At 39.7% G+C, this 13,809-nt stretch overlaps 1 protein-coding gene across 1 annotated transcript in view; it reads right to left on the bottom strand.

Annotated features, from left to right (window-relative positions):
- Positions 1 to 13,131, bottom strand: part of igsf9ba (immunoglobulin superfamily, member 9Ba) — a 29,878-nt gene extending 16,747 nt beyond the window's left edge. The window contains exon 1 of the mRNA XM_046072818.1: positions 13,063 to 13,131. Coding sequence (XP_045928774.1) covers positions 13,063 to 13,126 — 64 coding nt within the window. The 5' untranslated portion in view covers positions 13,127 to 13,131. The remainder of the gene's footprint in view (positions 1 to 13,062) is intronic.
- Between the last annotated feature and the right edge of the window lie 678 nt (positions 13,132 to 13,809).

Below are 13,809 nucleotides of genomic sequence, written 5' to 3'. Positions count from 1 at the left end.
GGCGGTGGTGTGGTGCTTCTTCCATTTCCTGATAACTGCACCGACAGTTGATCTTTTCTCTCCAAGTTGCTTTCCGATTCTCTTGTAGCCCATCCCAGCCTTGTGCAGATCAACAATCTTGTCCCTGATGTCCGTAGAAAGCTCTTTGGTCTTGCCCATGGTGGTGATGTTGGATGCTGGTTGTTTGGGTGTTGACAGGTGTCTTTTATACAGGTAACGAGGTGAGGCAGGTGTATTTGATGTAGATAATTGGTTGGGATTGGGGCTGTGTCTTAAAGAAAAGACTAACTGGCTTGTAGGAGCCAGAATACTTGCTGTTTGGTAGGGGGTCATATACTTGTTTTTCCTCATCAGATGGTTATCAATTTTTATAAATTCATATGATGTGATTTTCTGGAATTTTCTTTGGGATTCTGTCTTTCACTGTTAAAATGTACATATGATTAAAATTATAGATCGTTGCATTCTTTGTAAGTGGGCAAACCTGCAAAATCAGCAAGGGGTCAAATACTTATTTCCCCCACTGTAAATAAAATAAAATAGTAATAAGGGTGGTTATACAGGGCACACGTGTGTGGGAATGATGTGTGAGGGATAGCTGCACTCATATAATGAAACTCTAGGAAGATCTTTTCTCTCACATTGTGCTTTTATTCTTCTACGAGGGAACTTTACGTCACTTTCCAACGTTGTTAAAGTTGCGTTCAAAATTCTGACCAACAATCTTTCTGCCTGAAAGTTTCCATCAACCATCTGCTGGCTTTTCTCCACTAGCGTCTAGGATGCAGTCCTATCTACCTAGACCTACCTTCCTATGGGACTAATGAAGATGCTTCAAATCGAGAGAGTTTAATCACCAAAATATTTGTGTTTTGCTAACATCCACAAATATTGTTATACACTCCCAACAGATCTCTCCTTACTGACCTCTACACAAAACACTTCAGAGCTCTCACTTAGTAGCAGCAAATTGCTCACAGTTTTTTTTGCTTGCCGACGAGCGTCAACAATCTGACTCCAGGGCTTTTTTTTTTTACTGGCTATAGTAAGTATTCAGACTGGCAACAGGTTCAGGTCCACTCACTCACTCACTCACTCACTCACACTCACACTCACTCACTCACACACACTCACACTCACACACACACACACACACACACACACACACACACACACACACACACACACACACACACACACACACACATCCATTGGGAAACACTAGCCGTACACATAACTATTAACTTGTATCCAAAATGTACACATTTTACATTACATTCTGTAGGCCTAAGGTATTTTCCAGCCCAGCCTACATGATGCTATCCACAGGGTCGTTTTCAGCAGACAAGACAATGACCTCAGTGTCTTTTACTTTTGTCCGGGTACAATCCAAGATAGATTTGGTCTCTTCATTATTTAGCCCTCTTTAATGGCAAAGTTCCCCCCTCACACAAGCAATGCTCAGTCAGGGATGCAATGGATGTGCTGACACCTGCTCTAACACACAGCGAGAGCGAGAGAGAGAGAGGTGGTTGAAATGGGTTTGGCTTGCCAAAGACACAAAGGGCGAACCAACATTGCTGGGCACTGCACAGCCAGAGGTGCACATTATAGGGCATCTTTGGCAGGAGCTGTAAGGCACTCACATTCCTCAGTCCAGTCATGATTCAGTAATTCTTTTAAGATGTTTTAAATTAATTACACAACATGTTTTAAATTAATTACACAACAAGGCATATTGCTGCTAACAGCGCTTAGTACTTTGGTGTGGCTTGTCTAATTACAGCTGGTTATGTTTTGCTGTAAGTATTGTGTTTATTCAGCAACCATAAATCATATGTAGAGGTGTGAGTGAAAAATTCAAAGCAACACAGAGCTCCTATATCGCATGTGAGTGGTTTAGACATCAACAGATTGACATCAGCTCCACATATCTTCCAATCAACATGTCCGCTTCCATATAATTCCCATTCGCTCACTTCCTCCTTCTATGGCTTTCACACACACACACACTCTGCAGCTGCAGTTTAGAGAGACATAAGTGTGCTCAGTGTGGATTCAACAGTTATCCCCAGAAATACGTACTTCTTGTGCAGATACAGGTATGTGTTTTCCCAAATTCCAGGATAGACGTAACATATTCAGAATTGAAAAGGTCCTTTTAGGTGCATGAAATGTGTTCTTGATTGAAGACAGAGTCAGTATTCAGAAGTATTTTGAAAAAAGACAGAAATAGTATGAACAGTGTGAATACTGAAATAAATCAGTATATTATGGTGTTTGTTTTTTCCTTGTTTATCTGCTTTTTTTGTGGATTGCTGACATTGTCCTAGTTAAGGCATCTCTGTATTTCAGAACTCATTATGTTACATTGAATAATAAAAATGTTTTAAAATGTAATTTATATCTGCTGTGTTTAATTTTCAGGAAATATTTTCTAACAGCACTATTAGCACAATTTCCTTTTTTTCTTTACAGCACTTTATTTGCTACTTTTAAGCACTTTGTGACACTTTTGAAATAAATTAATTTATTAAAATAATGTGGCTAAAGATAGAAATCTACATAATACTCAAACAAATGGTATTTCCCACTGCTAAATTGGCCTATACAGTCATTATTTCCTATATAATTCAGATTATTTTTGTTGTTGACAGTTCCTCCATGCATTACACTGAGACAGTCAGTTATGTTTATAACAATGTTACAATGTATAAATACTGCATGTACTATAAAAACTCGTAGAAACTACAAACAGTCACATAGATATCTATCTTTAGTATTTTACTTGTTTCTTTGAAAAGTAACTTGGAAAATTAGGCATCAGCTTACATTTAATTAGGGCTACAACTAGCAGTTATGTTCATCATCAGTTCATTTGCTGATTGTTTTTCTCAATTAATCATTTTGTCTACAAAATGTCAGAAAACTGTGAAAAATGTTCTCAGAGCCCAATGTGACATTGTTTTGTTGTAAGGTCCAAAGCATCTGTATTCCAGATACCTTTCACAGTAAACAGTAAAATATTAGTACAAGATAGGAATAAAAAATATTCCAATGTCTTCTGAAAAGGCAGATTCCCAGTTTCAGCACCATTGCTTTGGTGGGACTGAAGAAACTAAATAAGAGTGGTTGTTGTTTTCTGGGACAGAGTCCTCCACCAGGGTATCCAGGCTCAGCAGCCTTTAGATAGGTCAAACCTCTATCAACCTGCAGTAGGCCATAATCCACCACCAATCCAGAGAACACTGAGTGGTCCATTGTACATTCAAAAACATCCACTCTGCCTTCTTCAATGAACTGCCTCCATATTATCTATTCAGTCCAACCCGGCCCAATATATATCTGAGCTACTAGTTTTAAGAGAGTCCAGGTCCTTATCTCCGACTGACCCTGGATAGTCAGAAGAATCAGTGACTTTTCTTTCTGATCAAAATCCACATTCTATCAAATTTTTTTGACTTTGATCAGAAGACACCCGCTACTTCTAATTATTGATGTTTTAATTTCTCTATTTATCTGTACTTATTTCCATCTATGTGCTGCGCCCAACCCCTGAATTTCCCCTCTGGGGATCAATGAAGGTTTATCTTATCTTATCTCATAACTAAACAATAAAATACTGTATGTCATAATCATAAGCATGTTGTAGTATGCAGCCCTATAATGATGAGATATGTTTAAGAGTTTTAACTACTTGGTTGAGGTTCAGAAAAAACAGATTTATGTTTAAAAGAAACTAATACTGACTGTTGGTTGGGTTTGTGCGAACAAAGATTTTTTATGGCAATATAACATTACACTACTTCCACCTTTGCTACCTAGAGACATCAGTGATAATTTGCACATTTGCAAGAGGTCACTTATCAGGTAAATGGAATTATAGGTTACTTTTTATCATCTTAATAAAAAGGAGGAATCCTTCAAGTGCAAGAGAAACTCTTAATAGAAAACCAAATGCAATATAATGTAGAGATGCACCAATATGTATATCAGTAGCAGTTATATAGGAGTATGTTACCTAATATAAATGTCAAAGTCAGAATCGTGACCCCAGTAAAATACATTGCATAACCTGAATTACATTATAGCGATCCACTGGCTCCTGCTGTTTTCTCTCCGTTTAAATCATTGGAATTCCCTATTTAATCATTAAGTACATTTATCGGTCCACTGCCTGATTAATCACAGGTCTATACTTATTTATCTTTTCAGCTGCTTAACACAGATCAACGTTACTGTACAGATCATTTAAGTGGACCTGCTGTAAGTGTAATATCATATTTTACTTTTATTATAAGCAGTGCTACATGCTTTCAGAGAGATGGTGATCTTGTGGCTGGGAAACAGTCCATCCAAACTGGCTTACCCAGAATGCTGCAGGCTTTGTTTGCAAGGAGACTCCACTGGGACTGGACTGGCTGGGGGGTTGGGGGAGGGGGGGGATCACCAGAAAGAGCTGGCACATGCCCAGTACTGAGAGTCTGCCATCCACAGCTTGAGCACAGGCCCTTTCCTAAGCTCATTACTGAGCTTTACTCTTATGATTGTGAGTGAGAAAGTAGAGCAGCGAGAAATATGAATAAGAGAGATGAAGTTGTACTGAACGTCTGCTGGAAAATGATGAACTGGTTCGACCAAATTATTTCAAAACGGCTTGGCAGGCAAGTTAAAGCATCAGTCAAGCAGATGTGTTTAATACACATACTTTTAAAAAAACTGGACAGGTGAGAAGAGAAATGACACAATGCTGCTAAAGATTAGACAACAACTGAGTGAGTACTGTTTATTGGTGCTCTGAGAGAACAGGAGCTTAAATTGGGTTCTTATTAAAAGCTGTTTGCAATGTTTGGATGAGCTGCACGGGGACTTTGTGCTGCTAAGTACCATCATATACCAGCAAGACCTGGTCCTGGTTTAGGTACTTTTATTCAAGTACTCAGGTACTGTGTTTCTGTATTCTGTATACAAATTTCAGTACTGTTTAATCCACTGCATTTATGTGACAGCTACGGTTACTGTTACTTCTCAGACAAAACTATAATCTACAATATATAAGTTTATAAAGCATGACAATTTCTAAAGATGAAATCACAAAACAGGAACAGTGACAACAGTAAAATGGTGTTCACGTGTTAATGCATCAGTAATTCAATAATGTAAAATATATATAATGTCACACTGTCAGGGCCATTTTGCATAATGAGTACTTTTACTTTTTATACTTCAAGTACATTTTAATATGACTGTACTTTTATTTAAGGGCCATTTTAATCAGGTATTTTACTTGTAGTGAAGTATTTTTAAATGGTGGTAAAACTATATTTTCCTTTAGTAAAGGATCTGAATGATTCCTTTACTACTGGCAATAGAAATCAGTGAATGAATGAGAGGGAAATATGATAAGGAGTTATACTGCTCTTTCTGCAATACAACCTGTCATGTATCCATTCACTGTATTGGTCAGCACAGAAAATGTATTCTGCATCATTCAAAAGATCCTGCACTACAAAGAGCAATGTGTATTCAGCTTACTGGTCTCAACACATCCGGTAATGTCAGCACAGACACATAACTGTCCAAGGAACTCAGCAGTGTACAGAAAACTTCAGTGGTAGTTTATGACTTTATCTAATCTCCTGTGCTTTACTATCCATATATAAAAATATCTTACTTTGAGAACTTCAAAACATGTCACACAACAAGCAAAGAGTACTGCATTCATGACTACAATCTCTAAAGAAAACAAGAAGACAAAGTTGCAACGTGTAAATAACCACAACCACAAAATAAAATGAAAACTGACCTCATTCTTCTAGTATTGTTTTTCTTTCCTGTAGTCACTTGCAGAATTAAATGCTTTTAAACAGAAATGACCCATCCCCTGCAACCCTGTGGCACTGTGTCATTTAGTGCCCATCACCAGACTGTTAACAATGCTGCTAGGGTCTGGCAAGAGCTCTTAGAGGTCAAGAGGGCTTGGACTCTAATATATGTTGAGAGCCAAACACCTTGACACGATTCAACAAATGTGATTTATTGGCATAAATCATATCTAAAAGGAAATTCCACCAAAACATTTACATTCTATTGTTGCAGTTTTATGAGGTGTGTCCTATGCATTTTAACAAATACAGAAAAGTAGTCCTAACAGAAAGCACATGAGTGCACTGCAGCAGATGTTTTAAGAAAGACAAACATGTCTCTTACCCATTTCATTAAAACTTTTGAAAACACTGCAGATGTTGACATTTCCTCAGACATCTCAAGGTATCAGCCACAACAGTCTCACACAATGTCCCAGACAATTCCAACATCCAGACAAAAACCGAAGACAGCCGAGTCTATCTGAACCACAATCTCAAGATGGACTCCAGAGACAGTGGGAGGGCTTTCAGCACTACTGGGAGGCCTCAGATACGTTGGTGGAAGTTTCGACACCTTCACAAATACTTTCTGCCTCTATATATCTCTGTCTTTGAGCATGCCTTCAGAAGAAACCCCGCGACAAGAACAAATGTGCCAAGCCACAGTTCACAAGGGATCCTGAGATCCAAGTCAAACTTCAAGCAGCAGGTTCATAAGGAGGGAGTTATAGATGAATACCATCTGGCCAAAAGCCAGTTCAAAAAACACTTAAAAAAGTACCAGCAAGCCCCAGAACAGGATCTGAGAGAAGAGTCAGCCTGCCATCACTCATGCTGAAAATAGTCCTTCACATATACCACTCCCCAACACTTGCCAATGACATTTAAGTACTTCTGTATTGCCATCAGCGTCCTTCTTGCATCACCTTGATCGGCTGCCAAGTCACCGTTGACTTTGTTGAACTAACCTCGAGTCTCCCCGACCATATGTTGTCTCCCCGATGTGCATTTGGCTCTGGAAAACTTCTTTGACCGTCCATTTATTGTGACTGATTACTTATACCTGAGCTATCCTGTTTAAATCACTGACTTCGGACTCTTTTTACAACCAGTTAACCACATTGTTAACTGGTTGTAATAACAATACTCAAGTAAAAGAATTTTGAACTTTCTGTAATTAATTTGAATGGTTTGTGAAAGTGGATTAAATTGTTTAATTTAATTATTTTATTAAACAGCTAACCACAAACCCAACACTTCCAGCACTCGCCAAGAATAAGAACACTGCCAAGTTCATGAGATTGTTCGCAAGGCACAGGCGAACTTATTGTGTGCAGGGATCAAAGCTGTTCACCACACGTTTAGACTGAAAACAGCCCTGTATTTTAAAAACGCAATGAGCTGCGTTGGCGGTGATGTGTTGTTCTAGGTAGCGATGAGATGATGAAATTAGATCCAGAATGGCCAGTGTAAGTAATAGATCCATGAGTTTGAAGGCTTATCAGACACCAAAACACCGCACAGCAGTTTCTGATGCGTGGAAGTGTGTTACAACCCTTGAAAATGTTTATGTTACAAAGTAATCCTCCAGGAATGTGCGCGTGCCTGTATTTGACCATTGCAGCACATTGCCAGCAAACACTGCATTGCGTTTTAGCAATGGTAGGTTAAAATTTTTTGTCCCTACTGTAACAAACCAATGGATTCATTGAATGAATGAGGGGGCTACCTTTTATTACGCAGTGTTCTGTCTGACCATGGCCTGACAACCCTATGCACAATGTAGCACTCAAAGGCAAATATAGTGTTTCTTTCAATTGCAAATCCACATTTTTGATTAGAATACCACAGCAGCAAAACATCAAAAAGCCCCAAAGGTGTGTGTTGGCTGAGTTACAGCCGTGTTTTTCACTATATACACAAACAGCCACGCCCTAAAGCGTATTTTTGCGCTTCAAGTCTATTTCCTTACATTTTCCGTGCATAGTATCCGTGATTGTGTGCTGGGCTCTGAGCCCAATCATCATGTCAACCTTTGAACAAAATCTTCCTTTTGTTATGACACACCCATTGCTTGACCCCGCTTCAGTTTCCATTATCAGGCAAATTTGTCAGATAAAGTCAATAGAGATGACAGCCACAAAGTCATATTGACACCCTCAGCTTTTATGTCCGGATTCTGACCACTGACTTCACCTTCCACTTTCAACACCATCCTGCCAGCCAGCAAATAATCCCAGCTAAACTTGACCTATTTAGACTTGAAACATTTCATGCATCTTTGACTCTACTTGTCACACAGCCTCTCTATGATCACAACTCAGTATAGGGATGTTAAGTATGCAACTATGATATTCACTAGCATTTTTTTTATTTAATCAGAGGATAGTTTCTTTAGATTGTTGAAGTTCGTATAGATAGCTACTAAATGCCAATCACAGCTTAGAGTACTGACTAATGTCTTAAATTTGCTAACAGGCAGAGAGAAATCTATTTAATTAACAATGACATGAAACAGAGGAAAAGCAAACACATCTTCACATCTGACAGGCTGTTACCAACAATTGTTTGACATATTTATTTGCTAAATAACATAAATAATTATTTGATTATCAGATTTGTAACTCCTCAGATGGATTTCTTTCTATTCCATGTACATTAAGCACTATGAGATAACTGTTGTTGTGAATTGGTGCTATATAAATTTAATTTAATTTAATTTAATTGTAATTAATAAATTTGCCTACACTCACGTCTTCAAACTACCTATGTTTGCAGATGACGCTACCTTTATGGCCGCTATGTCTCTGCACGGGAAGAACACAACCTGCATTGCATCATATTGTGCCACCAACAAAAACAAACATGTTTATATGAGAGTCCACATGGTCACCTCTTTTAGTCTAACAACATCCTTATTAGTATATACTATAACAATGGACAGTGATTGACTGTCCCGGAGTTCAGCTAGATAGCTAAATTTCTTCAGCAGTCTCTAGGCAGGCAAATCCACAAAAGAAGCATGGCATCAAACGTTATACTTCAAACAGGAGTACCAGGAATAAACATTGTATCATATAAAACTAAAACCTTCCATTTAAAACATTAAATTATACAAAAAAAATTAAAAAGAATAGTCTATGTTTAGTACTTCGTGGTTAATGTTCACATAACTGGTTATGTTTCAGCCATGATTTCAATTGTGATATAAAATTAAAGAGAGTACAGCACTGTCTGATAGTGCTGGGTATTGTGTTCCAAATATATGCAGCTCTAATGGAGGAAACTGACCAGACAAATTCAGTGGACCTGTGCTGTACTACTAGCCTCTGGTAGATGCTGTTGTTTGCCTGATGTGATCTGAGCATAATGAAACTCTGTCAGTGGGGATGTTAAGTAGGGCTGTGTGATATAAGATATCACACAAAATATCCTGTCATGATATTTCTCATGATATTTAAAGAGGAAATCTCAAAGATTTTCATTTAAATAAATGTCCCTTGGGTCACTGTCTATTGCCGAGTGAGGTAACACAATGCTGATTGAGGCTATGGCCCACTCATGAAAGTATGGCAATATTTATATATTTTCAGTATTATGAACTGGGTGTTGGCGGCGACATTCCCAGAAAATTAAGTTAAAACTAATGCAAACCGAACATTTACTACTGCTGCAGCTTCACATTAAAAGCACTTCACTACCAAAACATGAGTTGACTTTTATTATGAAGTAGTCACAGGAAATGCAATGTGTTTGTCAGTGACCTTGGCACTTACCGCTATAGTTCATCAAAACTGCATCTACAAAATAAGACACAATGGTCATTTTCAACATTTTTGACAGCGGATCAGTTTGAAATATTTCAGGGAGTAATGGAACAAGAAGGAGGCTGCAGGCAACAGGCCGCACACCTCCAACTTCTTAGCGACGTAAACAACTCCTTTCACTGTGCCCTGCTGTTTGCGGACTCATGCTGTGTGCAGCATAAAATCAGATCACGGCTGCTCACAGAATGATGGAAAATGGACAATTACTGCCTGACTTCTTTATGAAAATGGCAATAACTTGTTTTGCTGTCCCCAGAATTCTGGGACCTGTAATATTAAGCCGCTTTTGTTTTTACCACCAGTAACCACAGGTGTCGCTAAATCAACCAGGACTAAAATCTTAAGGATTATAATATTATCCATTCAAAATAAATACATCAACTGTTCTCCTAAAAATAACTAATGTCCGAGATGGGTGGTGATGGCGCATAGATAAGATGCTTGCCTTTGGTGTGGGAGACCTGGGTTCAATTCCCACTGTGACCCCATTGTGTCCCTGAGCAAGACACTTAACCCCTTGTTGCTCCAGAGGCATGTGACCTCTGACATATACAGCAAGTATAAGTAAGATGCTTTGGATAAAAGCCTCAGCTGCTTCATTCACTCCCAATTCTGTCTCTCACGTTCACTCTTTCGTTAAACCAACCAGATTTTGCCACATAGTCACTATCACACTTTAAATTTCTTCTCCTCTCTGCTGCTGTCAGCTGTCATTTCAGTGCAAACTTGCTGCATCCGTCCTCTGCCACGTTTACCTCCTGCTCATCAGAAGTACACTCCTCATCACATCCAGATCCTTAGCATTCTCTTCATCCCACCACCACCACTAGTGTCTAGACTCCATCGAGGCGGGGGGTTCTATACCACATCATGGCTTCACCACCCCCTTTAAATACCATGATGTCACAATGTGGTCTAATTACCAAAGACTTTTCACATTTCCCATATTCACTGTGGACATGTCAATTATTTGTTCATTCAGATGAAGTCACTCCTGATTGAAATAGTATTATCTGATGGTCCAGTCTTTGCAGTAAAACTGTTATTCTGCCCCCTTCATCCAAATATAGACCTAATATAGAAATGTAAGCACTTTTAATTCCTTATAAAAGGAAAGTAAAACATTTGTTGCCCATGTCTTTCTGCAGACTCTTTGGGTCATTGGTCATACATAACATTGAGCAAAGGGCACATATAACAAAATACCAAGAGAAAAGAACAAAGTCTCAGCTCAACTCTGCTGCCGTAATGCAACTTTTATGTATGTTTTGTAGCAATCTGTTTCGATTTATGTTAATTTGTACCTTGAAATCTGATCAAGAGCACTCATGCATGAGGTAAAATATATGAAATCATGTTATTAGTGGTCATACCTCCCACCATGACAAGTGAAAACCCATCAAATTGTCTTTAATATGGTTTTCTAATGGGTAGATTAGGGTTAGGTAACTATGACTTTGGATTTCAACAGGAAAGCATATGGTTTGCAGCTTACTATCAAAGAGCAGGTGTATCAAGATGGCACCTCATTTAATTATCATTACTTAAAGGAATATGTCCACATTTTGGGAAAATATGCTCCATCATGAGATCAATATCAAACGGCTGGTTAGCTTAGCTTACCTTAGCTTAGCGCCTCATAAAACCAAACGGTTTTGTTTTACATTGCTATTTTTGCATGACTTGAACACACATGGTAATTAGAGAGCTACAGAGGGGCTGCTAGGTGAATTTGTACATTCAGATAGAGTCAGGCTACCAGTTTCCCTCTGCATCCAGTCTTTATACTAACCTAAGCCAATCGGCTGCTTGTTGCAGGTTCATACTGGATGGGTATATATGAGATCTTGTCATCTAATCTCCCAGCAAGAAACCGAATAAGCTTATTTCCCAAAATACCAAGCTTCTCCTAATGCTAATGTCATGATTTTATCTTAATGTTTTAACACACTATGATTTCTTCTCTACTTATTTGGTACATTATACATGTCATTGCTCAAATAACCGTCAATTAATTATGCTGCAATTCATGTAGGCCTATATAACTAAACTTATACTCTGATTACAGGTTGGTGTGTTGTATTTGTCATTAGCAAAAGGGTAAAAAATGAGTCACAGTTTGTGTTAAAATGTATTTCAGCGGTTCTGTTTGGCATCAGACTGGGTTCAGACACTATATTCTGGGACACAGTAAAAGCAGAAGTAGACCAGCCCTCATTTGTAATTACTAGCAGACTACAGTGTGATTTGTGACTCTCTGGTGCAGCCTGTAAGCCTATTCAAAAGTAAATCACCTTCATTGCAGTGCCAATACCAGACAACACCTTTGAGTCGATATTATTAAGCCCTTATCAATGCCTTCATAAAATGGATAATTTCTACTTTTAACAATCACACCCATGAGAGGTTCTCTGCTCCCAAGTCGTGTGTTTCACTGCATTATTACAGGAAAGTTGTCACATTGTGCTTGGCTTGGACCTCTTCACAGGAGGAGCCAGACCTGCGAGCAGACCAGTTTTGACTGGGTATGTGGGGTCATTGGGATCAGTTACCAGGCTACAGCTTGTCACATGTCTCCCTCGTCTGGACACTAGTGGAAAAGCAAGGTTAAGTAAGTACATGGGTCAATACAGTGTGCTCCGGCAAAAAAAAATAAGAACAAAAGGGATATTGTGCGGTTTGTTGCTCCAGGAATGACTAGTTTATGAACCGGTGGGCGAGCCAATTGCAGCCTGTATGTGCTCGGTGTATCGGACACAGCTACTGTGACCGTATCCATGTGCAGTGTGTAACTCAGCATATAAATCCCATGCATGCAGCACCGGGTTATCAATTCAAGAGTGCATTTTATCTGACACGCAATGCATTATTTATTTAGTTACTTTTCCATCTTGAGGGCTGAGACGGTCACACCCCTCTCTAGAGAACTCAAACGGGACTGCTCGCTATGATACAATGCACACATTTCCCCCTCAGCAGCAGTAACGTTATTTCCCATTTGTTTCGCTGTTTAATCACACACTACCTACACGCCTAACAGCCGTTATCAACCAAACCATCTGTGTCAATCTGTCTGGACACTGAATAGCATTCGTATCACAGACGTGGGTTATCCTGTCTCACATATCATGCACATGAGGCCAGGCCATTTCAAGGCAATTGTTGTTTCCCTGATACGATTTAACCAGGGCTGAACTTTCACGTGACATATGAGATGCAGCCATTTGTTAGGATGAAAGAGCCCCCACAGTTCATATGACCTAACATGCCAAATAAAATTGCCATGCGATTAGAAAAAGCAGTGACACGCGGAGACAGCAGACATCATATGCTATGTGCGGCACAAGATATATTGCACTTCAACTCACCTTGAGCGGCCGTTCCTCTGGTGCTGAATACACTTGCTATCAGAGTGGCCACATACCAAATCATAGTACTATTGCCGACCAGCTATTACCACGCAAAGTGCCCCGTTCAACCAATCTCTCATATTCGACCTTGCACCTCACGGTCTCTTAGCAAAAGCCCCTTTTCATATCCTATTTTCTTTCCTCGTGGCGTTTCCCTTCATCCCTTCCCTCCCCCGTCCTTCCATCCGCATCCTCTCCCGAAGAGACAGAGCACCTGCACCGCCGCGTTTGTAGTAGACGGAGCCGTTTTACGAGCGCATAGTGAAACCAAGTGTGAGAATGCATCCACAGGTCCGCCTCTTCTGTCATTGGATTGGCTGCTGATTGAGGCTTTGGGGCGTGTATTGGTTCTCCGTACGGCCCCGCACCCGAATGACAGGAGAGCGGCCGTGCGCCGATTCAAGGTGAGTTGGAGCGTGCCATAGTAGTGGAACCGCAGTATCATGCGCATTGACAGAGAGACGTGTCCACATCTTTAAATACCTCTCCTAAACTGGCCCCACGTGCACCATCACCGCCCATCATCCACTCTCTTACACACACATACACACGCGCACACGCACGGACAGCCTTTTTGCGCTATTCATCATATAATTATTGGCACCACCCAGCTATTTATGCCGCAAGTTTTCTCGATGGATAAAGAGGGGACGCTGGTGGATGTGTGTGACTCATCTGTCGCTCACCCATAGCCCTCGGCTGTTG

This window comes from Micropterus dolomieu, linkage group LG17, assembly GCF_021292245.1.
Source record: "Micropterus dolomieu isolate WLL.071019.BEF.003 ecotype Adirondacks linkage group LG17, ASM2129224v1, whole genome shotgun sequence".
In the NCBI taxonomy this organism is placed as follows: Eukaryota; Metazoa; Chordata; class Actinopteri; order Centrarchiformes; family Centrarchidae; genus Micropterus; species Micropterus dolomieu.
This window is presented reverse-complemented; position numbering and strand designations above follow the sequence as displayed.